Source organism: Dendropsophus ebraccatus, chromosome 7 (assembly GCF_027789765.1).
Source record: "Dendropsophus ebraccatus isolate aDenEbr1 chromosome 7, aDenEbr1.pat, whole genome shotgun sequence".
Taxonomy (NCBI): domain Eukaryota; kingdom Metazoa; phylum Chordata; class Amphibia; order Anura; family Hylidae; genus Dendropsophus; species Dendropsophus ebraccatus.
Window position 1 is genome coordinate 25,234,289 of NC_091460.1, and position 26,352 is coordinate 25,260,640.

A 26,352-nucleotide genomic window follows, 5' to 3' on the forward strand; every position below is an offset into this window, starting at 1 on the left:
TCTGATCATGCTTATTCTCATTGACTACCTGATCAAACATATTTTTTTTTTCCTTTTCAATGAGAAGTTTTATTTGCAATGCACAGGTGCGTCAATGCGCTAAATTTTCAACTGCGTTAGCTAATTTGTACTTTGCGTGGTGGGAGGAGCAATTTATCTTTGATGCATCTTATCCTTTAAGTTCCGATGTCGTCTGGTATGGCTGCTACATAGATGACGTCATCATCGTATGGGCATCTGATGTGGCTGCAATACCGAACTTCATCTCATACTGTAATAATAATCCCTTTTCTTTGAGATTTACCTATCAATGGAATTATCACCAAATACCTTTTTTGGAGATTCAGTTATTTGGACAGGAGAATGATATAGTTACACTAAACTATAGAAAGCCAACAGCAGATAACACTTTACTTCGAGCAGACTAATGCCACCCAGAACATACAGTACTAAAAAAAAAGCCTGCCAGTGGGGGAATTCGTCCGAATTCGGAGGAATTGTTCCACTAACATCCAGATTAAAAAGACTACGGCTACTGCAACAAAAACATAGAATGGGCATATTTAGTTTATCTTTTAGCATATCTTTCAGACATAAACTGCCTACAGAGGACTGATCTGCAATCTGACAGCTGAGTGTGCAGGAGGCCGGGCAGCATTGATTATTAATGAAGAGTGAGGAGGATGCATGCCAGAGTGTGGCACGAACAACTGCTCTGTGACTCTTAAATACAGTAGGAGACATAAGATTGTACATAATCCGCTGCACGCAAAATTACCAAAAAGGCACCATGCTCACTAGGGGACTGCCAGCTACAGCACACTGTCAGCACCTTAGGTAGTGCCCGGGAGCTGACGGATTCCCTTTAAAGGAGCACATATATGGTGCAAAAAACTGTTGTACGTAATCCCTCTAATGTATATAAACATTTTTCTTCAGTTCATGCAGGGGACGTATCTATGCTTACTATCACTGGCATAGAAAGGAGATGGAAAAGAGAAGCTCCTGAACCGGAAAGGTTTTTGGATAGTTATGATGGGTACATCTTTTCCTGTAGGACTTAATCATAGACTGGACTTTGAATTTGTAAGATTTGTATAATATTTTTCATGTACTTGTTGTCTTTATATCTATTGTATGCAGTTAGCAGAAGCTTGTATTAGCTAGCCAATTAATCTGCATGTGTGTAGGGGAGGATCCAGGGCTCTGGTTCCCAACTTAAGTAACATGGGTGTCTTGAGCATGTTATCTATGATTAAGGGCTGAGATCCAGAAACGCATCGGATCATGCCTTTGTGTGTGTTTTTCTTGTATTTGTGACATTGATTTTAAAGCATTACAATAAAAGAAAATTTTTTACTTGTGGAAGTGACGACCAACGTCTTTTTTTTATTTATTAATTGCCTTAATTTGTCTGGATAAATTATTTTTAGTATTTAACTCCGATTTCACCAGTATTATATAACATTTTGGGAAGAATATGCAGCCTAAAATACCAATAATGGAAGATATTACAGCAAATATTTCTACAAGAACTGTATTCTTCCCAGTAACACTCATATAGGCCGGGATAAAAGCCACCCAGACACTGCACACAACCAGCATGCTGAATGTAATGTTTTTAGCTTCATTAAAACTATCTGGTAAATTTCTGGCCAAGAAAGCAACAATGAAACTAACAGCAGCGAGTAGTCCCATATAGCCCAGGAGTATGGAGAAGGCCAGCATTGACCCTTCATTACACTGGAATATGATCTTGTCTTGATATAACTGAGTGTTCTGTTCTGGGAATGGAGGAGATGTAGATAACCAGATGATACTGAGTAAAACTTGAATAAATGAACAGAAGAAGACAACACAGTTTGGAATTTTTACACCAATAAATTTCCTCCAGGAGCTTCCAGGTTTGGTGGCTTTGAAGGCCATGTAGACCATGATGGTTTTAGCCAGAATAGAAGAGATGGCTACTGAGAAGATGATCCCAAATGAAGTCTGGCGGAGCATACAGGTGACATGTGTAGGGCGACCCAGGAACAAGAATACACAGAGGAAACTCAACATGATGGAGACCAGTAGGATGAAGCTCAGGGTTTGGTTATTGGCTCTCACCACTGGAGTGTCTCGGAATACAATAAAGATGCTCAAGATTGCAGAAGCTTTGGTAAAACAGAAGACAGAAACTATGGAGACTATGAGAACTGTAAGGTCATTTTTGTAAGACAGAAATTCAAGAGGTTTCAGAACACACTCATTGAAATCATTTGGCCATTGATCTTCAGGACATTTTAAGCACGAGACACTGTCTACAAAAAAAAAAAAAAAAAAAGTAAAGCTAAAAATACCCAAATCACTTTCTCCGTAGGTGTATAGGTGAAGTAGTAAGAGGTATCAACATTAACAATGACAGTCACAGTTATTTTAGACTTTTTTTTGTACCTGTTTCATTGCTTATTTCTCCCTCTGAACATTTCAAACATCCAAAGCAGCATTTATGTATTCCCGGCTTTATAGTTCTCTTGTAACCTGGAGGACAGTGATCTGAGCAGCTAGAGACTGGGATCTGTTACAAGTAATAGGAAATAAATTTTTTTTTTAGAATTTCTTTATCTATTAGTTTTGATAGAAATTATGTAAATAAATGAACAATTGACATATTCTGATAAATATCATGTGACATGAGGTTGTAGTAGATGACATCTATGATTTTTTATGTTTTGTATGTTTTTCCCAGTTTGGTTATAGTTATACAGATACATGGCAGGGGCATTAAAAGAAGAGCAAGAAACCAAATAGAACAAATGTTTAACATGTGTAACCTTAGTCTGCAGCAATGAGAAGGTAAGTGTTACATCAAAGTAACATTCACATGAATGACATGATGCAAGGTCTCCCTATAGAACAGAGCATAACACTGCCTCTACCAGCCTGCCTTTTTTCTACAGTGCATATTGATGCAGTATAGTGGATCAATGGTTAGCACAGCTGTCTTGGGTCCCAGGTAAAGATGGTCTACATGAATGGTGGGCTGAAGAAATTAGCCTGCCGAGTGTGTTGTCACCAGAGCTCTTCTCTTTCCCCATGGAATTGGGAAATTTTGAGTTTTCTCTTTTATTTCCTTACTAGAGATTAGCGAACCTCAAGCATGCTCGAGTCGATCCGAACCCGAACTTTTGGCATTTGATTAGCGGTGGCTGCTGAAGTTGGAGAAAGCCCTAAGGCTATGTGGAAAACATGGATATAGTCATTGGCTGTATCCATGTTTTCCAGACAACCTTAGAGCTTTATCCAACTTCAGCAGCCCCAGCTTATCAAATGCCGATCGTTCGGGTTCGGATGGACTCAAACCTGAACCCGGTTTGCTCATCTCCATTCCTTAATCGATCACATACTTACCCCATCCTGCCAGTTCTGCTCCAGATGCCAGTCCCACCGAAGAGAAATCACCGCCCGCTTGTCTACCTGCTCAATATGCAAATGAGCAGAGATGAGTCAGATGTCCATAGGAAATCACTACTTTTAACTACTGATGCTCCATGCAGCTGGAATGTATATATAAATTCCTTCGGCAGGGTGGGCTTTAACATGTGCGGTGCTGCTTCAGTGTAAACAGGACTGCACACAATAAAATATGTCTGCAGGGGCCCTCATGGGTTTCCCTAAAAGCTGGAGTTTTCATACTTATCTCCGTGCTGTCAGAGTGGCTAAGGGAGACTCTAGTAGCAGAGCACCAATCTCATTGATGCCATAGTATAGCATTGACCATCATAGACAATCCAATGATTGCTTAAAAAAAAAAAAAAGTAAAATGTTATTAAAAAAAAACTGTCGTAAAAAATATTTCAAGACCCCTCCCCCAGTAAAGGTCAGGGAGGCAGAATAAATGTAAAACACTGTTTCAGTGTGACCTGGACATAGGAGACAAGAGAATACTAAAGTGATGGTCTCAGCACTTGTGCACCTCGCCACCCCTAAAATATACACCAACACTGCTACAATATCCATAGAAGTAAGCTGGCTATTATTTTCTTGTAGATCTCTTTTAGCTCTCTAAACTTGTACTGACCTGGACATACAGTATATGCATCAATGACTTTGGTTTAAAGCACAAAAGATAGGGGAATAGTTATTACGTAAGCAGATTTCACACCACATTTGTGTCTTTTTCCAATTTGTGACACTGTCACAACAACTGTTGAACAAAACATTACTCTGTTGTAGTCCCACTATTGTAGCTACTATAGTCGCAAATCTTGCTAAACAAATTTTCAACTGATTCACTCATATCTATTGAGCACCCTGTGAAATGTATGTGCTGATGGATTTGTGCAGACCCTATTTATATCTTTGACCTTAAGGAGGATGTACCATCAGGTACATCCTCTTTAATCTGACCCGTGGATAGAACGGCGCCGTCACGGGCAAGCCGGTGCCACGGTCCATTTTGCGATCCACGGCCAGGTTCTTGTGTACGGCGCCATTCTATCCACGGGTACCGGGCTGAAACTAAAGCTCAGGAGGTGGGCTGGCGGGAATCAATGGAGCCGCGTCATACAGGGGCAGGGGATTCATCCCACTGGGGGCAGGCCCGCCCGCCTCCTGTGCTTCAGCTCCGGCCCGGTACCCGTGGATAGAACGGCGCCGTGCACAGGAACCGGGCAGCGGATCGAAAAACGGACTGTGGCACCAGCTTGCCCGTGACAGCACTGTTCTATCCATGGGTCTGATTAAAGAGGATGTACCTGATAGTACATCCTCTTTAACATAGTCACTAGCTTCTTATGTTCAGCCATAGAAATAAATGGGGTATGTGCCATTCCATGTGTGTATCGGTGCCTTGAAAGGCGCAATCATAGTGTGAATGCTCTCTTATTTATAGAAGAAAAAGAAATAGGTTACATGTGAATTTTTCCACGTGATCCAGTGATTGTTGATCACCAGCTGATCTCCTTCTGCTGCTGCACTGAATTGTCCAACAGGTGTATAGACCATTTTTCCTTTAATAAGACAGGCATAGCTAAGGCTGTAATAGAAGGGAGACAATTCTCTATTTTCATTAAAATGGACGTCTTCTCCGAGAGGATCTCTGAAATGAATTTGTCTTAGGTACTAGGAGAAGGAAAATCAATTACATGAGATTTACAATAGCTGCAAATAATTATTTTGTAATAGGATAATAATAGAGAAATACTGTATCATGCTTTTATACCAGTCACAGTATGATTCTATACTATACTGTATGTTAGAGAAGCATTAATCTCAATGGTCAATATATTGTCAGTAGCTGTACGATCATTTATAGATTGCATTGAAGAATATCTCTGGTCCTAAAGAGTTTTACTGAAGAATACGAAGAGTAAGATGCAGGGAGGCCATTAGCCACTGGGGGTGACCAGGGCCACTGGGTGCTGTAACTGTATATGCCACTGGCTTCCCGGGCTGACAATCACATCTGTGGCAGTAGGCGTCATTATACCTCAAGAAGCCACTCTCTCCCCCCTTATTCTGGCCTCTGGAGTGCCAAAGGGGTGCGAGAGAGCCAAGTGAGTTTGGATGTTTGTTTTGTTTTTATCTTACAAGGGGAAAAGGGAGGGGTAGTTAATTACTGCTATAAGGGGTAAAAGATGGGGCCTATCTACTACAGGAATGCACAGAGAGGGTAGACCTACTCTATGGGGGGGCACAGAGGGGCCTACATAATTTATGGCTTCCCAGAGGGAACTTTACTACTATATTGGGGCACAGAGAGGACCTTACGACTTTATGAGGACATAGAGGCACTTATTTTATGGGGGCACAGTGGGACCTAATTACTATATGGGACACAGAGGTAACCTAGGGGGCACAAGGGAATCTAACTACTATAAGGCTGGCAGATCTGACAGAGAATAGTCATGGCCCAGGTAAGAAAAGAAAAAATGAATGACTACTATCAGAGAAGATGTCACCTGTGAGTTACTAGCTAGAGCATGTGTACATCTTTTATGTACCAATATTTGGTCCCCATATAATCCTCTTTTCTTCAATAATGCCAGATAAAATAGTTCAGCATGCAACACTTTTTTTTAAACAGGTCAATAGCAAACGCATGGTGGAAACATATTAGACACTTAACCCATTAAGGCACCTTGACGTAACTATAAACCAGGGTGCTTTTAAAGGGAACCTGTCGCCCGGCATTCCGACGCAGAGCCCGCCCGATCTCCCGATGGAGCCCCAGATACTTACCCTTTGCTGCAAGTTCCGCTCCTGGACCCGGTCCCGGGACGGAGATATCGCCATCAGAAGCCATGCGCGTGCGCTCCAGAGAGTCATCTCATGTAAATAGCATACAGCGCGCTCACCTTCTCCGAGCGGGACTTCCAGGAGCTGGACTTACAGCAAATGGTAGATATCTGGGGCTCCACCGGAGGGGTCGGGGGGGCTCTGCGTCAGAATACCGGGTGACAGGTTCCCTTTAAGGTTGTATGGAGCAGGCAGTGTAGATGAGCCCACTACACACTCAACAGCTTTTCTTAAAGACGGAAGAGAGCAATGTTAGTTGCCTGCTTTTTAACTGTTTAAATGCTGTGGTAAAAGCACAAAAAATAAAAAAAATTTGCCCAGTCTTCACTTTTAACATATTTTTCATTTGTTTCTTACTTTTCTTATGAGAACTTTAAATTCTTTGTCTTTGTCTTTGCTGTTTCTGAGCAGATGTAATTGGATATCATGTAGAGAATGGGCCATGGCATAGACCGATTTATAAACTAGATAAGTGACTCCAAAACTCCCAGTAAAATACATATTGTCACCAAGTTCGCATAATTTTATTGTTTTGTTGCATTTGTGAAGCTTAAGGTGAGAATGAATTTTATTAAAATTTAGATCAGAGGTTAAGCAACCTCCAGCTTGTGCCAAGATGTACTCCACTAAAATGTCATGTGGGCGATTTATTCGGCTAATGTCCTCTAAGAATGTTTTCAAAGGTGGTATCATCTTAGAAGGAGGAAAAAACATTAGACTGGCAGGAAATGGTGCCATTTTTAGTTGGGGTATAAACATTTGTGAATTCCAACCCACTGGTATAATGTATGTCTTCTCATGAGCTTTACTGTTTTTTAATTCCACAAACAGTACAAAAAATAGAAGAAAAAATCTTCCACAGATTACAATGACCTGAGATGTTGACTTGTTAAGGATCCTGAGGTTTTCAAAAATGTTTTTACTTTTTTCCCTTTCATCATATATTTTAATAATATATTCAACACAGATATCATATTTAGCCACCATTGTCTTTAGCTCCTGGCTCTGCTTCTCTCCGATATCATCATCAGATGTAATAACACCGATCCACGTCCACTTATAATGTCTCAGTACCTGAACAATTGCCTGGAGTTGGGTTGAGTAATTGGGAAGTGCTTGGAAGAAGGATGGAAAGAGTTTTACGTTGCTTAGAATAGGATCCACCGCACTATAACTGATCTGATAATATAGTAAAAGTTTAGAAACATGGGCGGAGATTTATCATACATAGTGTAAAGTGAAACTGGCTCAGTTGCCCCTAGCAACCAATCAGATTCCACCTTTAATTTTCTAAAGAGTCTATGAGGAATGAAAGGTGGAATCTGATTGGTTGCTAGGGGCAACTGAGACAGTTTCACTTTACACCATGTTTGATAGATCTCCCTCAAAGTTACTATTACCAACACTCATATTGTTCTTCTGCATCATAAACATGCAGTATACAGTAAAGATAACACATAGGGAAATAAAGTTTATTTCCAGTGCACAATGAACAGTTGCTTTTTTAACCCCATCCCTCTCTAGGATGTCCAGGCACTGATGAAGTTCAGGGTTAACAATGTTTCTAAGCTCTGTTGGGAATTCTATAGGCTATGTTCACACTACGTATTCTTTCCTAAAACTACGGCCACTGTTGCTGATTGCAACAACCACCGTGGTTAATACGAAAAAATACATTACCTTGCTGTCTATGGAACCCGGCCGAAGCGTATACACATAGTATACGCTCTGACCGGGAACCCTAGCGGCACCGCAAACAACTGACATGTCAATGCACACTATGGAGTGAGTGTGCATTGGGGAGTTCTGATGCGTGCAAGGATGCGCCGACTTCAGAACTCTGTGGCTTAAAAGGTCATGGAACGGCCGGACTCATACAGCATGTGAACATGGCCTTAACCCACGAGGGGGGTTCAAAGAGGGGTCGTGGGGAGCAGCTCTATTAGCCAGCACGGTACCGTCTCCACGCCAACTAATTAAGCATTTAAATGCAGCTGTAAAACCTGACGCTCACGATGACGCTGATCCTGGCTCGGCAATACATTGATCTGGGCTGCAGCAGCCCAGAGCAATGTATAACTGATCTAGTGGATCAGTGCTATGTATATACACAGCATTGATCTCTATGAGTGATCCATGCTGTTTATATAGAAGTCCCCAAGGGTACAAATCATATTTGGTATTGTTGCGCGTGTAATTGCCAGAACTATTATCACTTATTATCACACACAAATAATTGTTTCATGGTTTTGCAGCATATTTTATGAGAAAATAAAATCTGTCATTGCAAATTACAATAGGTGTTGCAAAAAATAAAGGCTCAGGTGGGTCTGTAGGTGAATAAATGCAAGCGCTATGTCCTTATAAACATAAAGAGGAAAAATGCAAAAGTGCAAAAATGAAAATTTGCTTTGTCCTTAAAGGGGTTATCCAGTGTGGGGGCACTTTTTGGGGGGGACCGGGGAGGAGGTGGCTGAAATAAAAGACGGCCCTGAGACGTAGCGTCTCGGGCGGAGTCAGACACCAGGAAGCGGTCGGGAATCTGGGACCAGAGCGCCGCGATGAGTGACCTGTCGCTGGAACCGGGGAGGTAAGTGGATGTCTTTCAGTCACCTCCTCCCCGGTCCCCCCCAAAAAGTGCGCCCCCCCCCGCTGGATAACCCCTTTAAGTGGTTATATTGTAACTGTCGCTTTGTCGTTGCAGCAGGTGTCGCTATAAAAAAATGCTTGCCGTTGTAATGTCCCTTCTCAAGCATCTGACGGAACTCTCACTAGCGCTATAGATTGCATTTTATTACATCTACAATAAAGCCTATGGCACCTCCGAGAGTTCCGTCAATGTTATCACCAGGGTATGTGTACTTTTGATCAGGGTCATTTTGACCTTTGACAATAAATGGCTTCACTCAACCATGAGTTGGAAAAAAGCTTTTGTGTTATCATTCATATTCTATAAATAAAGGACAAAAAAACTAATATTCAGCAGGGGTATGTAAACTTTTGAGCACAATACTACATAGTACAGTTGAAAACAGACAACTGTCCATCAAGTTCAACCAAGGAGGGGATGATTAAAGGGAATATATATATGGGAATATGTAGAAATATTGGAATTGTGAATTATAATCTCCTTTATGTGACATGCTAATTTTTGCATATTTTAACTTTTTCACAAATAGCTGCATGTATTCACCAATATTAACCAATAATATAAAGTAATCACTTGCACATGATAAACCACCACAATAAAATAAGACACTTCCGATTTTTAAAAATGAAGCCATGTCCTAAAGGTAAAAATTGTCCACATGCTTAAAGGGAATCTGTCAGCTCCCGGGCACTACCTAAGGTGTTGACAGTGTGCTGTAGCTGGCAGCCGCCAGTGAGCATTGTGCCTTTTTGATAATTTTCCGTGCAGCAGATTATGTACAATCTTTTGTCTCCTATTGTACTAAAGAGTCACAAAGCTGTTGTTCGTGTCACACTTGTCATGCATCCTCCTCCCTCTTCATGAATAATCAATGCTGCCCGGCCTCCTGCTCGCTCAGCTGTAAGATTGCAGATCAGTCCTCTGTAGGCAGGTTATGTCTGAAAGAATCTCTTCCCCCTAATGTATTAGAGCTCTGGTCTAGGAGTAACTCACCTGTCTAAAGACCTGCCATTTTTAAGGCTATGTTCAGTATGTTGGTCAGTATTTTGCAACCAAAACCAGGAGTGGATTGAGAACACAGAAAGGCTATGTCATGAATGTGCCTGTGCTGAACTCCATGCGCCCTTCGGCTCACACTATGGGGCTGAGATGGCGCTGATATTCAGTGTTTTGTATGTCTTGCGCTGTAACCTGAACCCTGTCTGAACACTGGCCTGTTTCTATCATGATGCTCTGCCCCACCCATTTGCTATGTGCTCTGGCTATTAAGGAGTTACACTGCTGCCAGTTCTGCCATATTGCAAAATACTGACCAAAATACCGAGCAAAAAATACTGTGTGTAAACATAGCCTTAAAAATTATATAATAATGAGGGGGAAAAAAAGACATCTAATTAATTTCCATCAGGGGATTTGAACCAGAGAATGAACTGCTAGAAGGTCTCTAGACAGGTGAGTTACCCCTAGACCACAGCTCTAACACATTAGGGAAAAGAGATTCTTCCAGACATAACCTGCCTACAGAGGACTGATCTGCAATCTTACAGCTGAGCGAGCAGGAGGCTGGGCAGCATTGATGATTCATGAAGAGGGAGGAGGATGCATGCCAAAGTGTGGCACGAACAATTGCTCTGTGACTCTTTAGTACAGTAAGAGACATAAGATTGTACATAATCCGCTGCATGGAAAATTACCAAAAAGGCACCATGCTCACTGGGGGACTGCCAGCTACAGCACACTGTCAGCACCTTAGGTAGTGCCCAGGAGCTGAAAGATTCCCTTTAAAATTTAATACACCTTAAAACAATTGCATAGAATTTTAAAACACGTTATTAGAACAAAGTTCTCTAGGACATTGCTGTGTTAATATGGCTCACCTGTGAGTATTCAAAAATGTTTAACATTTGTGCCATGTAAAAAGATACATCTGGATTCATATCTCCAATAACACCGACCAAGTTTTCAAATTTCTCACAATTGTAATTAGGAATTGTATCTCCAAACCCAGAGAGAGTCTGCAGAACATTGTCTACAGCCCTAATCACATTGTTACAAGAGTCATAGACATGGTATCCCAGGGTCGTATTCGGTAAAATATTTGGGCTCTTGTTAATCTCATCAATGGCAAAAATAAAGGCCATGAGATATCTGTAGACTCGAGGCACGGGTCTGTAGAAAGTGAATCACGGTAAGAAGACATAAATCATGCAAATATATTAATAATCATTGTACTGATCAGGACAATATTTGCACCAATTTAAATGATACTGTATTGGCTAACTAACATTGCATAAATTAGATTAAATGGGTATTACCCTCTCAGCTTTCTATCTCATATCCATAGGATAAGTTATTGACAAGCTGACTGCTGGGGATCTGACTTCATTGACCCTAAAAATACATAGTAACATAGTAACATAGTTAATAAGGTTGAAAGAAGAGACAAGAGTCCATCAGGTTCAACCTAGGGAAACCCTTCCAGTGGAAGGCAGAAACCCTATGAGGCAGATGACAATTGATCCATCACAGGGAGAAATCTCCCCCCTGACGCCAATCAGAATAATCCCTGGATCAACGTATCACCGGAAATCTAATGCCCATAACTTCTAATATTATATTATTTAAGAAAAGCATCCAGGCTTCCCTTAAACTTATTTAATGAATCGGCCATGCAAAATCATGTGGCAAATCATGTGCTCATACAGTAAAGAACCCGCGTCAATGCTGATGGTAAAATCTTCTTTCCTCTAGAAGTAGAGGATGCCCCCTTGTCATGGTGAGAGACCTAGAAGTAAAAAGACCACTACAAAGATCTCTGTACTGTCCATTCATATATTTGTACATTGTGATCAGATCGCCTCTAAGACGTCTTTTTTCTAGCGTAAATAGCCCCAAGCTTGATCACCTGTCTTGGTACTGTAACCCACCCAATCCCTTAATGACCTTTGTTGCCCTCCTCTGCACCCGCTCCAGTTCAGCTGTGTCCTCCTTATATAGCGGTGCCCAAAACTGTACACAGTATTCCATGTGTGGTCTGACCAGTGATTTATAAAGAGGCAAAACTATGTTCTCATCTTTAGTATCTATACCTCTTTTGATGCATCCCATTATTTTATTAGCCTTGGCAGCTGCTGCCTGGCACTGATCACTAAAGTTGAGTTTACTGTCCACCAATACCCCCAGGTCCTTTTCAGTAGCAGTGTTGCCCAGTGTATTATTATTTAGCCATAACTGTGATTATTATTTCTACGGCCCAAATTTATTTACATTTATCCACATTAAACTTCATTTGCCATTTTACCACCCAAGCCTCCAGCTTCTCCAGATCCCTCTGTAATATGACATTATCATCCACTGTGCTGATTAATTTATCCAGATTAGTATCATCTGCAAAAATTGAGATTCTACTCTGTAGCCCCTCTACAAGGTCATTATTAAAAATATTAAAAAGAAGTGGACCTAACACTGACCCCTGTGGTACCCCACTAGTAACTAAAACCCAATCTGAAAATGTTCTATCAATGACCACCCTCTGTTTTCTATCATACAACCAGTTACTTACCCATTTGCATATGTTTTCCCCGAGTCCCAACATCCTCATTTTATAGATCAACTTTTAATGCGGCACAGTATCAAATGCCTTTGAAAAGTCCAGATACACAACATCCACAGCCTCCCCCCGGTCCAGTCTATAACTGACCTCTTCATAGAAGCCGATCAGATTAGTCTGACAGGACCGATCCCTTATAAATCCAAGCTGGTGCTGCGTTATAAGATTATTTTCATTAAAATACTCCAGTATAGCATCTCTTACAATCCCCTCAAATACTTTACCCACTATAGATGTTAGACGAGAACAACTGGGATATAGATAGGTTACAACTGGGGTAAACATAGATAACATCTGAGGTATAGGTTACAACTGGGGGAGGGATATTTAACAACTGGGGTAAGTCCATAATTAATTGTACCAGTTGTTATAACTTTCAAAATGTAAATCAACAGGGGATGTAATATAAAGCAAGTTGGCAGTTATTAAAGTTTTGTGGCCTACCTAGCTCTCCCTGCCTGCAGTCCCAACATCTCCCAACATTATTTAGCAGCAGAGGACACAATCTTTCCCACAATGAATGGAGCATTCTGTGTCCTGCACTCCATTCACATTCCCTATGCCATGGATGGGGGAACCTTTGGCCAAACATTTCCAGGATCAATGCATTGTACAGAAAGAGACAGTAGAGACCTCACACATCTGTTAAAAAAAAAAAATTATACAGCCGGCTACCTGAGCCCTAATCTAAAGCTAGGCGAACAAAGTTTTATGAAAATAAAAAAAGAAAAAAAACTTAGATCTTCCTCATACCATCATGCATTGATTTGGATTGTACATTGTCATTATCGACATAATCTGCACTCAAAAACTTTTTGAAATGGTGAATAGAATTACACAATGTACTTACATGATTCTATACAATGAATTGTGCGTCAGCTGACTGCTCCGAATGGGTGCGTAGAAACTCACAGAAAACATCCCCCCGATGATCAGGTCTCCATCTTGGACATATCTGGCATTAAATAAAGTCTGTTTTTTTCTTTATGTAACATGGTGGATCGCTGCTTAAAGGTTTGCACAGAGATGGTGAAATGATAGAGAGACATAATATTATAATATAGAGAGATGTGTTGATCATTCTGGGATATTAAAGTATAATCTTCAATGTAAAGATCAGACGCAGATCATCCCTCAGCCTGGGTGCAGCTGATGTTATGTGAAACCTTTAGCCTTGTACAGTCTTATATAGTCTGAACAGTGTAAGTGACTCAGTTATCTATAGATTCTCTTCTTTATTTGCTTCACTCTTTAGTTGTTTATTGTATTTTTTTAGCTAAAAATTATGTTGAAAAATATGAGAGATTAACCGTTCATTGTGATAAATTCTCACCATGTAATTGTGCTTCATGGTATATCAACATCTCCTCGTTTCTTTTACACCCTTTGTATAATTTTTTGGGGAATGAAATTACTATTAGCTTATTAAATAGTTCCTTGTGGTCATTTAGCTGAATTCTGTTACTTTATAAAGTATTTGATGTAATTTTTTCTGAGGACTCTGTCCAATCAGATTTCACTGGAAGGGATTTGCCCGCAGGAGGTCCAGCGAAGCAGAAGCATGGTACATCAAGGTGCTGAACAATCAGATTCCATGTAGTATGTACCATTACCCGATTGACCTGATAATTTCAAGCAAATCACAATGTATACAAGCAAGGACAGGAGTCTCTGCTGGTGGTGTACACAGGGCAGAGCTGAATTATCTCTGTTTACACTCAGAATCTTTCCTGAGCCTGCCAAGTTGTGTCCCGCTGCAGTTACTGTAACTGAGCAGAGAGCTATACAGTGTATGCCTCCAGCTCAGTGCACAGGAGAAGTGCAAAATGAAATAGTTTGAATAAACCTCAATCAATTTGAGTTAATTCGAAATAAAGTAGGGATGCAGAATCCTGGAACACTGTTTTACTTATTGCTGAATGTACTGATATATAGGATGCCAATGTTCAAAATGTCACTGTCGTTTGAAAAACTTTTGAAATGTCATATAAACATGTCAAAAGTTTTCATCGGTCTGGGCCTGAGTGTTGAAACCCTGTACCGATTGGGAGAACGAGCAGGGAGAGTACCAAGCTGCAGCATGCCCTTTCCCAGCCCAGGGAACAAATGCTGGGCTCCATAGACTACATTATGAGCTTGACTCTTTCTTTCTAAGGGTGGGTCCATACTGAGGAATTCTCACGGATAAACTCTGCGGAATTCTGCAGTATGCCCGCGCGCACGGCCGCGCGCCTTTCCGCCGGCTCCATAGACACTATTCTAGGGGCCGGCATATTCCCCTATCCGCCGAAAGAAGTGACATGTCACTTCTTTCGGCGGAATGCGGAATACGCCAGCCCATAGAATGGTGTCTATGGAGCCGGCGGAAAGGCGCGCGGACATACTGGGGATTCCACAGGCATTTTCCGCGAGAATTGCTCAGTATGAACACACCCTAATAGAGAGCAGATGAGGAGAGTGCTGCATCGCATCTCCTCCCCAATCATTCCCCTGATCAGTACGGGGTCTGAACACTCAGACCTAGACCAATGACATGTCTCTTTGGCAAGTCAAAAATTTTCCAAAGTGGTAGTGACACTTCAATACTTTATTATTATTCTCAAGGTTTATCTGGGATGTGCATTGATTTATACTATATTTCTGTGTATTACACTACTGGCTTCTATTCATTGAAAAGGTAGCATGAGCTGAAGAATTGTGAGAAGGGTTAACTGTTTGTCTACATTCTGCTATGTAAAAGCTCGCCATCTGCTTGTTGGAGCTGGTCTGCCTCAGTTGGGTCTGGGATCACTAGCCAAACCACAAAGTAGTACATCGACTAAATCTAGTCAGTGGTTGGAAAAGTCACGTCTTGCCGAAGGGCTATCTACTTTCTCAGAGTCCTGTTTTCGGCTAATGTCAAGGATGTCTCCTATCAGCTTCTAAGTTGGTGAAAGTCCCTCGCCAGCAGAGCCTAATACTTTCTGGACAATGTTCCTCATGTAGTAGCCCTACTCTCTATGGTGCAAAGGCTAACTATCAACTATTCCAGGTAAGAGACAGTATTTGGCACCTATCTCTAGATATCCTGCATTCTGCAGAGGTTCTCGAATTTTATGGGGAATTGCCTGACAGACCTGCCCCCAAGCTAACTCTCCTTGCATACAAGAACTGTGTATAGTATACTTTATTGCAACTAAAGTCGAACCAGTAAAATTTACTGTTTTCCCTGACTCCTTTTGATTCACGTCCTCTACCAACAGACCATAGTGAGTTCTATTTTATCAAAGTATTTGTTGGGACTGTGGGAAAAGCTAGTATACCACTAAGGCCCTGTGATAACTGCCATAGCAGTACTGCGCCATCTACAACCAGCCTTACTACATTCCAGAGGTACTACGCAATCTGATCCACTGATCATCAGCAGATCCTCGGAGGTACTACATAAGTCAGAGTTTGGGAAGGTCCGTCTCGCTGAAGTACCCCCTGCTTCTGCCGAGTGTTGCTTTTGGCTTACTATAAGGGCGACTCAGCTTCCAAGTTGGTGCCAAGAATTCCTGCATACGTCTGGTGACAGCAAGGTTGAATTCTTCATGTCTACTGGTTAGTTTTACTTCCAAGTCTGCAGCCTATTCATAGCTGTAAAGGATCTTTCCTAGCAGATATCAATCCCCTCATGTAGTTGTCATTATCTCTATGCTGCAAGGTGTAACTATCCAGTTTCCCAAGTCAGAGACAGTATCCAGTATCTGCATATTGTTTCTACCTATTAAGTTAACCTGCGTTCCTTCAAAAGGGGAATTGCCTGATAGACAAGCTATCTCACCTTGCATACAAGGACTGTGTATTGCAAATTAAAACATTTCAGTGAAAGTCCCTGTCCTATTAGGCTGCCATGGAACGACCAGTAAGGGTAAAGGAAGACACATACAGTGAGCCCTAGACTGGTCCCACCCAGCTTTTTCTGCCTACCCGCCTCCAGACGGCCCTAGGCGACTGTGGGCAACTTATCGAAGGTCCCTTACCAGAGCCTGAGGTAGAAACACAAAACAAAGACAAGACAAAAAAAAGAAATAAAATAAAGGATAGTCATACAGGTTGGGATCAAACCTAACAGATAATGTGGTACATAATCAGGATCCAATGCTTTTATTAGGATGGCGCTTAAAGGATTCCTGAACATCCCTGGACCAAATAGGCCACTAGTGAATTCGGGTAGGTAGATATGCCAGTAATGTTAGTAATGTTAGGATGTTAAACAGATCAATGAATCTCTTCTAAGGTTAAAAAACAAAGATTATGATGCATCTGGGGTATTCCTGCGAGCCTTCACTCCTCAAACGCCCCTTGATGGCCAGGAGTTTATGGTTACCAATATAGTAGGGAGAAATTCCTCAAGAAACAGGCCCATATGACCCATATAATAGGAAGCCCCCTCTGTGCATCCATATAGTAGTAAGGTGCCTCTCAGTGCCCTCATATAGTGGTTAGGTGCCCCGCTGTGCATCCATATAGTAGTTAGGTGCCCCTTTGAGCATCTATATAGTAGTTTGGCACCCCTCTGTGTATCTATATAGTAGTCAGGCCCCTCTGTGATCCTGCAAAATAATCAGATTCTTCTATGCCCCCATAAAGTATTCATGCCCTTCTGTGCATCCATATAGAAGTTATGCCCCCCCACACCTCCAGCCTCCATGCATCCCCATGTACTTCTTCCTTGCAGTTCCCCCAATAAATAGTATCCCCCATGTAGCAGGCCTGTAGGTAATTCCCCTACTAGCCCCCCAATAGGTAGTATCTAGTGATGAGCAAGTACTAAAATGTTCAGGTGCTCATTACTCGAGACAAATATTTCCCGATACTCGGGTGCTCGTTTCGAGTAACGAACCCTATTAAAGTCAATGGGAAACATGAGCATTTTTGCAGGGGACCCAAGTTCAGCACAGGAAAGGTTGTGTAAAAACCTGTCAACCTCAGAAAATGATGGAAACACCACGGAAATGGACAGGAAACAGCAGGGGCAGCATGCATGGATGCCTCCGAGGCTACCTAATCGCACCATTATGCCAAATTATGGGCAACAGTATGGCAGTGATTACACAGTGAAGAATTAAAAGAGAGGTAGCATATGAACCACCTCAAAATTTAGCCTGACACTGCATGGCAGTGAGAAAACAGGGAACCATTAAAACAGAGGTAGCATATGAACCACCCCAAAATTTAGCCTGACACAGCATGGCAGTGAGAACACAGGGAACCATTAAAAGACAGGTAGCATATGAACCACCCTAAAACTTAGCCTGACACCATGGAACACCACAGAGGGGCAACATACATGGATGCCTCTGAGGCTGCCTAATCGTACCATTACACTAAATTCTGGGGAACAGACTGGTGGTCAACCTCAAGACAATAGCGCTAACCCAGACCAAGATGGGCGAGGGACATGCGACCACGGTCAAAGGCCTGAAGGTCACTTTGAAGGTCAAAGGCCTGGGAGAGTGTTCCCCTGCCAGTGCCTGACAAGCTGACTGCTCCCACCCTCCCCCCTTAATAACTGGTCTTTTTAAGTTACTAGCAGGGGCAGGGGCAGGGGCATGACACCCCCTGACTACTTTAGCAGTTGGGGTAATTTTCCCTGTATCATGTGACTCACCACTTCTCTCCACAGCTGATTTTGAGTTTGAGTTTGAGTTTGAGTTTGAATTTGAGTCCCACCAAGGACAACATCTGCATGAAGGTTGTACGTTCTCTCCACGTGATCACCTGTTTACACTGCTGCGGTTTCAATAGCGATGTACCCTGAGGCCCCGTAAGTTGCGAGAAGAAGCTAGGGAGTGAATGTCTGCGGTGTGCTTTGAAAACTGAAATTGAACATTAAAAAAAAAACACCATAAGGTGGCCTTTATCGGCCTTTAGATGAGGCAGCGGTGGAACCTCCTAAAAATAAGGCCTGACACAGCATGGCAGTGAGGACAGAGTGACCAAGGTAGAAGCAGTAGCAGGTGAGCCTCCTAAAAATTATGCCAGACACAGCATGGCAGTAAGGACACAGAGAACCATTTAAAGTGAAGTAGTAAGTGAGCCTCCTAAAAATTATGCCACACACAGCATGGCGGTGAGGATAGAGTGACCCCGGTAGAAGTGGTAGCAAGTGAACCTCCCAAAAATTTTGCCAGACACAGCATGGTGGTGAGAACAGAGTGACCCAGGTAGAAGCGGTAGCAGGTGAGCCTCTCAACAATTATGCAAGACACAGCATGGCGATGAGCACAGAGTGATCCAGGTAGAAGCGGTAGCAGGTGAACCTCCCAACAATTATGCCAGACAAAGCATGGCGGTGAGGACAGAGTGACCCAGGTAGAAGCGGTAGCAGGTGGGCCTCCCAACAATTATGCCAGACACAGCATGGTGGTGAGTAGTGATGAGTGAATACTGTTCGATCGAATAGATATTCAATCGAATAGTAAGGTATTCGATCTATCGAATATTATCAAATAGTTCGCAGAATATTCGATAAATATTCGATAAGCGTTCAAATCCCCCAGCTTCCGTTTTTTACCTCCAAGTGGTCGAATAGATGTTTTTCATTAATCGAATACTTGTTCCCATAGACATTAATGGGATCGAATATTCGATCGAATATTTGAATATTCGGGAGATATTCGTACGAATAATGAATATTCGAATATTTCACTAGTCGCTCATCACTAGTGGTGAGAACAGGGTGACCCAGGTAGAAGCGGTAGCAGGTGATCCTCCCAACAATTATTCCAGACACAGCATGGCGGAACAAGAATTGGCTGTTGGCTGAGAAGGAAGAGGAGGAGGAGAGGACATTTGAACAATCCTCATGTTGAGCTGCTTTCCCCTGGTGGGCAGTTGAATTCAGGTGAAATCCAGGCTTTATTTATTTTTATAAACGTCAGCCTGTCAGCGCTGTCAGTTGACAGGCAGGTGCGCTTATCAGTGATGATGCCACCAGCTGCACTGAAGACCCGCTCTGACAACACGCTAGTGGCAGTGGCAGGGCAAGTCAAACTCAAACTCAAAATCAAATCAGCGGTGGGGAGAAGTGGTGAGTCACATCCAAGCTCACTGCTAATCACCCTGTTTAAGAGGGTTGATGCAGAGAAAGTGATAAAAAACACAGGTACAGTGACTCCAGCGCTGCTACCGTAGGACCATCACAGGATTCCGATAGTTAAGATCATAGAGGATTTATTTACAAAACAAAGCATGAGGTTAACATGTTTCGGGAAAAGACTATCCCTTCCTCAGAACCAGTATGCATACTGGTTCTGAGGAAGGGATAGTCTTTTCCCGAAACATGTTAACCTCATGCTTTGTTTTGTAAATAAATCCTCTATGATCTTAACTATCGGAATCCTGTGATGTCCTACGGTAGCAGCGCTGGAGTCACTGTACCTGTGTTTTTTATCACTTTCTCTGCATCATTCCTATACGGGCCCCCGGTGGGAGCATCCCGTCCATTGGTACGTCTAGCTTAGCAGCTACCGGGATCTGGACATTTCTACACTTCTTAACCCTCTTTGGGAGATACGCAACAAGCCCAAGTGGTTCTTAGGTGAGTGCAACATCTCCCTACACACTATCCCATTTATCCTAAGGTGTTACACGAGGCGCCGGTGCCTGTGTTTTTTTGCTCTCTTTGTTTAAGAGGGTGGCATATACTATATAGCTTATAGATTGTATACGTTAGTATGGTCAACAAGGTACTCCCTCACCCAGGGCCGTAGCTAGGGGGGGGCAAGGGGGGCAGCTGCCCCGGGCGCAAGCCTGTGGGGGGCGCCAGTCTCCCTTGACAAAGAACGCTTCTGTCAGCAGCTTTATTCCAACAGGTGTATTAGGTGCCCTTTTGCTTCAAAAGCTGCTGGCAGCAGTCCTGTACTGTGAGGGGGAGGGGTGTGAGGCTCCTCCAGCTCGGTGGCGGACATGTGACACGTGCAGCTCTCCAACTGGCTCCAATCCTTCCCGAGCTACAGAGGGAAGAGGAGTGCAGAGCAGAGCCAAGCAACAGAGACTTTCTGCTGCTCTAATGCTCTTCAGCCGTGCACACACAGCCAGCAGCATCCAGTGACAGCCTCTCCTCCCCCGACCCGGCCTGGATACAGAAGAAGACAGGTCATGTAAGTCCTGCTGTCTCCTATTACATTAGGGCTGAGCTGGGGGGACAGGGTGGGGGTCACTAGACGGCACAATGTCAGAGCCTGGATGGATGTGTGTATGTGTAGGGAGCTGGGAAAGGGGTCACTGTGGCTGTGGGACAGTAGTTCAGTGAAAGGGCAGGAGCGGGGTCTGGGTGGATGCATGTGTGTGTGGAACAGGAGCATGGTCAGGGTGTGTGTGTGGGGGGCAGGAGCAGGGTCAGGGTGCATGTGTGTGGGGGGGCAGGAGCAGGGTCAGGGTGTGTGTGTGTATGTGGGGGGACAGGGCAGGATCAGGGTCTGGGTGTGTGGGGGGGGGGACAGGGTCTAGGTGTGCATATGTGGGGGGGGGACAGGGTTTAGGTGTGTGTGTGGGGGGGAGACAGGGCAGGATCAGGGTCTGGATATGTGTGTGTGTGTGTGTGTGTGTGTGTGTGTGTGTGTGTGTGTGTGTGTGTGTGAGTGTGTGTGTAAGCTTCTTTCTCTGGATTCCCTAGCTTTTCCTTATCAGCAACTTGCATTTATGTATTGCTGACAGTTTAACCCTTTCACTGCCTTCCTGCAACTCATGGACCAGTTACCTGTGCAGGCAGTGTAAGGGTTAAACCTGTCTGTCTGCTGCAATAAAAAGGTCTCTGATGAGGAGAAACTGAAGGAGCAAGAGAAGTGATTATTATTCACAGTACAGGTCCATATTCCTATGGCATACATGGCCCATTGTCCAAAGATCTAGTCAGCTGATAGGAGACATGTCAAACGTTTTGATTGGTCGGGGTTTGAGTGTTCACACCGGTACCAATCAGGAGAATGATCCGGGAGAGGACAGAGTCTCATGACATAGACCTATTGTCTATGTAAGTCTATGGAGCCCGACTGATTTCACAGAGTGGGAAGCGGACTGTGCCGAGTACGGTGTTCTCCCGTCTCATTTTCCCGATCGGTACAGGTGTGAACACTCAGACCCGGACTCAGACCCAAACCCAAACCCGGACCGATCAAAACAAGGTGTGTGACATATTAAAAGGGTTTTTTTTATGGTTACAGTGACACTCCAAGCATTAATGCATTAAGTCTAAGGTGATATATATCTGAGGTGATATGTATGGTGATATGTATGGTGATATGTATAGTGATATGTATGGTGATATGTGTGGTGATATGTATGGTGATATGTTTGGGGATATATGTGGTGATATGTATTGTATGGTGATAATATTTGGTGATATGTGTGGTGATTAGAGATGAGCGAACCAGGTTCGGGTTCGAGGCCATCCGAACCCGAACAATCGGCATTTGATTAGCGGGGGCTGCTGAACTTGGATAAAGCTCTAAGGTTGTCTGGAAAACATAGATAGAGCCAATGACTATATCCATGTTTTCCACATAGCCTTAGGGATTTATTCAAGTTCAGCAGCCACCGCTAATCAAATGCCGAACCCGGCTCGCTCATCTCTAGTGGTGATATATGTGGTGATATAGTGATATGTGTGGTGATATGTGTGGTGATATGTATGGTGATAATATGTGGTGATATGTATGGTGATAATATTTGGTGATATGTGTGGTGATATATGTGGTGATATAGTGATATGTGTGGTGATAACATGTGGTGATATGTATGGCGATATGTGTGGTGATGTATATGGTGATATGTGTGGTGATATATATGGTGATACAGTATATGTGGTGATATGTGTGGTGAGATATGTGGTGATATGTATGGTGATGTGTGGTGATATGTATGGTGATATATTTGGTGATATGTGTGGTGATAATATGTTAATATTATATTTCTGTTCTAACCCCTGGGGTTCTGGGGTCACCTCCGCACAATGAGCCTTTACAGAACATCTCGGGGGAATTTATCAAGACTAGCATACCCGTACACCGGTCCTAGATAAAGCCCCATCCCTATACACACTGTAGTAAAGGAGCATGCCTCTTAGTAAATCCGTGGGACTTACACCTTCTCCCTGGTGCATGCCAGGGCCATAAATGATACATTTCCCTTATGTATTCTGATCTTCTATAATGTATTCAGTGTATAATGTTCCTAGGACCCTCCAAGTACAACAGCTGCAAACACTACAACTCCCAGCATTTACTGATGACCTTAACCTCTCAGGATATGCTGGGAGTTGTAGTACATATAAACAGAGAACTCAAGGGGTTTTACCCTCAGAAACTACAACTCCCAGCATACCCTGAGAGGTCCATAAGTGTAGGGAACTCTGAGAGTTGTAGTTGTTAGTCACAAGGCAGCATAGGCGGATTAACCTCACCACAGACCCCGGGCTGTTCACCAAGCCTGGGCCCCCCCATCCCACTGTTACTATGGCAGCACTAGTGTGGTGTTCATAGTACAGGATAGATAATGTCATAATGATCTCATTTGTCCATTTGGGGGGGGGGGGGCACTAAACTGAATCTTTGCCCTGGGTGCAGGAAAAACTGGCTACACCTCTGCCCTCACCATCTTTCTGAAGGCCCCCCCCCCTACTCTGACTAGGCTGGGAACGGGTGACATAGTTTTGCTGGGGTGCCATGAAACTGTCAAAGGCCTTGGAGAGTGTTCCTCTGCCCCTTCACAAGCTGCCTGCTCTCCCCCGCTTTTTGGCCCACAGAACTACGTTCTCTGGTGCTAGTGGTGTCAGATGGGAAGTACATTTTCAGCTTCTGCACCAGGGCCTGTTGATATTGATTCACTCTCATACTGCGTTCCTCGGGGAGTGGAAAAGTTCTGCTTGTACCGAGGGTCCAGGAGTGTGAACACTCCTAAATTTAACCCCAGGGTCACGGGAAAGACAGCCTTACATAAAGTCACCCATGTGCACTAGGGTCCCGACATGCAAGAATTTCCTCTCCACAATAGGATGACTCTCAATTTCCTCCTCCTCCACTGATTCCTCCTCTTCAGGCTATACACGCTCAACAGCTAAGGATTGAGCATGGGTACCCTCTTCAGTCACGGCTGCAGTCTGCTCCTCTTCCTCCTTTTCCTCCTCCTCAACTTTGTGCTGAGAAACAGACGTGAGGGTGGGCTGGCTATCTAGCGACAGATGTTTTTCCCCCGTCTCCTGAGACGAAGGCAAAGTCTCAGACTTCAGGCTGAGCAGGGAGGTTTGAGGCCGACACAGCAGCGGGATGGTGAGGCTGATGATGGCCGCTGACCATCTGTGTTGACGCTTCAAAGGGGCCCAGTACCTAACAGATAGCAGACATCCATGTCCACTCCTCATTGTAGATTTGATGAAGCTGACTGACCTAACTACCGCTTTTTGCCGAGGTTAACATCTACAATGGCTTTGCGTTTCTATCTGGAAGGTGGAAATCCACCACGTCGGCACGTGAACCACCCTAAAATTTAGCCTAACACAGCATGGCATTGAGAACACAGGGAACCAATAAAACAGAGGTAGCATATGAACCACCCCAAAATTTAGCCTGACACAGCATGGCAGTGAGAATACAGGGAACCATTAAAACAGAGGTAGCATATGAACCACCCCAAAATTTAGCCTGACACAGCATGGCGGTGAGAACACAAGGAACCATTAAAACAGAAGTAGCATATAAACCACCCCAAAATTTAGCCTGACACAGCATGGCAATGAGAACAAAGGGAACCATTAAAACAGAGGTAGCATACGAACCACCCCAAAATTTAGCCTGACACAGCATGGCAGTGAGAACAAAGGGAACCATTAAAACAGAGGTAGCATAATAACCACCCCAAAATTTTGCCTGATACAGCATGGCAGTGAGAACACAGGGAACCATTAAAACAGAGGTAGCATATGAGTAACCCCAAAAACTTAGCCTGACACCACGGAGATACAATAGATGACCAGACAGCCCAGCAAAATAGTGGAATTTGAATTAGACTATTAGTCGAATTGAAGTTGATTTAATTTGAAAATTGAAATTGAAGATTAAAAAATAGGCCATAAAGTGGCCTTTATCGAGCAGCTAACTACTGCCTTTGAAACAAGTTGACATCCACAGATAATATGGTTAGAATTGGACAACACAAGGATGCTAAATTAGGATCCACCATTCTCACTGTCTTTTCATTTGAACTGCGCCAGTGCCTGGCAAGCTGACTGCTCCCCTCCTCCCCCCTTAATAACTTTTCTTTTTTAAAATTACTAGACTGACCAGTAGCTGACTACTGCCTTTGAAACAGCGAAAAAATGAAAGGACGGCAGAGGACACCCGCAAATTGACTTCCACACATAGTATGGTTCAAAATGGACAAAACAAGGATGCTAAATTAGAATTCACCATTTTCACTGTCTGTTCCTTTGAATGGCGGCGTGTATCTTGGAGATACAATATAGGACCTGACAGCCTTGCAAAATAGCAATTGAATTGAAGTCGATATGATTTGAAAATTTAAATTGAAGATTAAAAAAAAAGACCATAAAGCAGATAAGGCAGGCATGGAACCTCCCAAAAATCAGGCCTGACACAGTAGAGTACTGTGATTGAAAAAACACTATATTGTAATCCGTATTCTTCTTCCGCTTCTTCTTCTTCTTTTTCTTCTTCTTCCGCTTCTTCCTCCAACTATTCTTCTGCAATTAATACAGCCCAAAACACTTTGTACACAGACTCTGCTCAAACAGCGTTATGAAGCCCTTGGCGGTGACAGGGGTGCTTTCTATTTTTGGTTTCGATCAGTTTTGTCGTTTTTAAGAAATTTACATTTAAAGACCACTAATTTCCCATAGGAAATAATGGCCACACTGTAAGCGCTAACAGCCAATGATAGCGCATATGCAAATAGCTGAAATATAGCAGCCAATAGAAATTCTAAGGTCTTGTCAGTCACAACATCCACGTAGTCACATGTCCACTATTGGCCAATAGAAGATGTAGAAGATGGAAGGTCCTTAACGATTTAGTCTCACTTACATGAGTAAGATTGTCATGGCAATGTTCTTTACCATTGTAAGGCTGTGAGGTCAGTCAGTGAAGTAGCAGAGCTGAGCCAGCGATCTAGCAGAGCCGATACACACATGACACAGCAGAGCTGAGCCAGTGATCTAGCAGAGCCGCTACCCACATGACCAGGCAGAGCTGAGCCAGTGATGTTGTAGAGCTGATACCCGCATGACACAGCAGAGCTGAGGCAGTGATCTAGCAGAGCCGATACCCGCATGACACAGCATGACTCTCACTGTTAAAGGGGTGCTCTTTTCAAGCACTATATATATTACCCTGGAAATGCAAACCTAGTTACCCTATACAAGCTCTGTTTGAGGACAATAAGACACACTTTAAAGAATAAAAAAAAAAAATTGTTTCAAAGATTTTATAGTCCACGGTGTCAGACCACCATGACCACAATGTAACCCTCTTCCTGATAACTGAGATGACAGAGCAAATATTTACTGATGAACGGTTCTCTCCTTCTTCCTTCCCAATAGAAAGGGATGCATTCAGCAGTTCTGTGCAAAATATGGAGAGATGCGTGCAACAGTCCTATGTAAAAATGAGTGCACTATTTTGCACAGATTTTTGACTTACAAGAAGTCTAAGGCAACTTTCATGTTATACGGTAGTATTAGTTCAATGTATGTTCCACCAGAGCTTCAACTTCCTACTTATTCATTGTATTGTATGTAATATATGGGGAAAAGGCTATAGATTTCTATGCA

General features: G+C 43.1%; 1 protein-coding gene across 1 annotated transcript; it reads right to left on the bottom strand.

The window, feature by feature from the left end:
• Positions 1-1,389: 1,389 nt before the first annotated feature.
• Positions 1,390-25,641, bottom strand: LOC138796530 (vomeronasal type-2 receptor 26-like). The gene is made up of 6 exons (XM_069976137.1): positions 25,607-25,641; positions 10,810-11,101; positions 7,169-7,461; positions 6,342-6,423; positions 2,437-2,560; positions 1,390-2,303 (listed from the first exon to the last, which is right to left on the bottom strand). The coding sequence occupies exons 1-6, from the start codon at positions 25,639-25,641 to the stop codon at positions 1,390-1,392; spliced, it is 1,740 nt and encodes a 579-aa protein (XP_069832238.1).
• Positions 25,642-26,352: the final 711 nt, after the last annotated feature.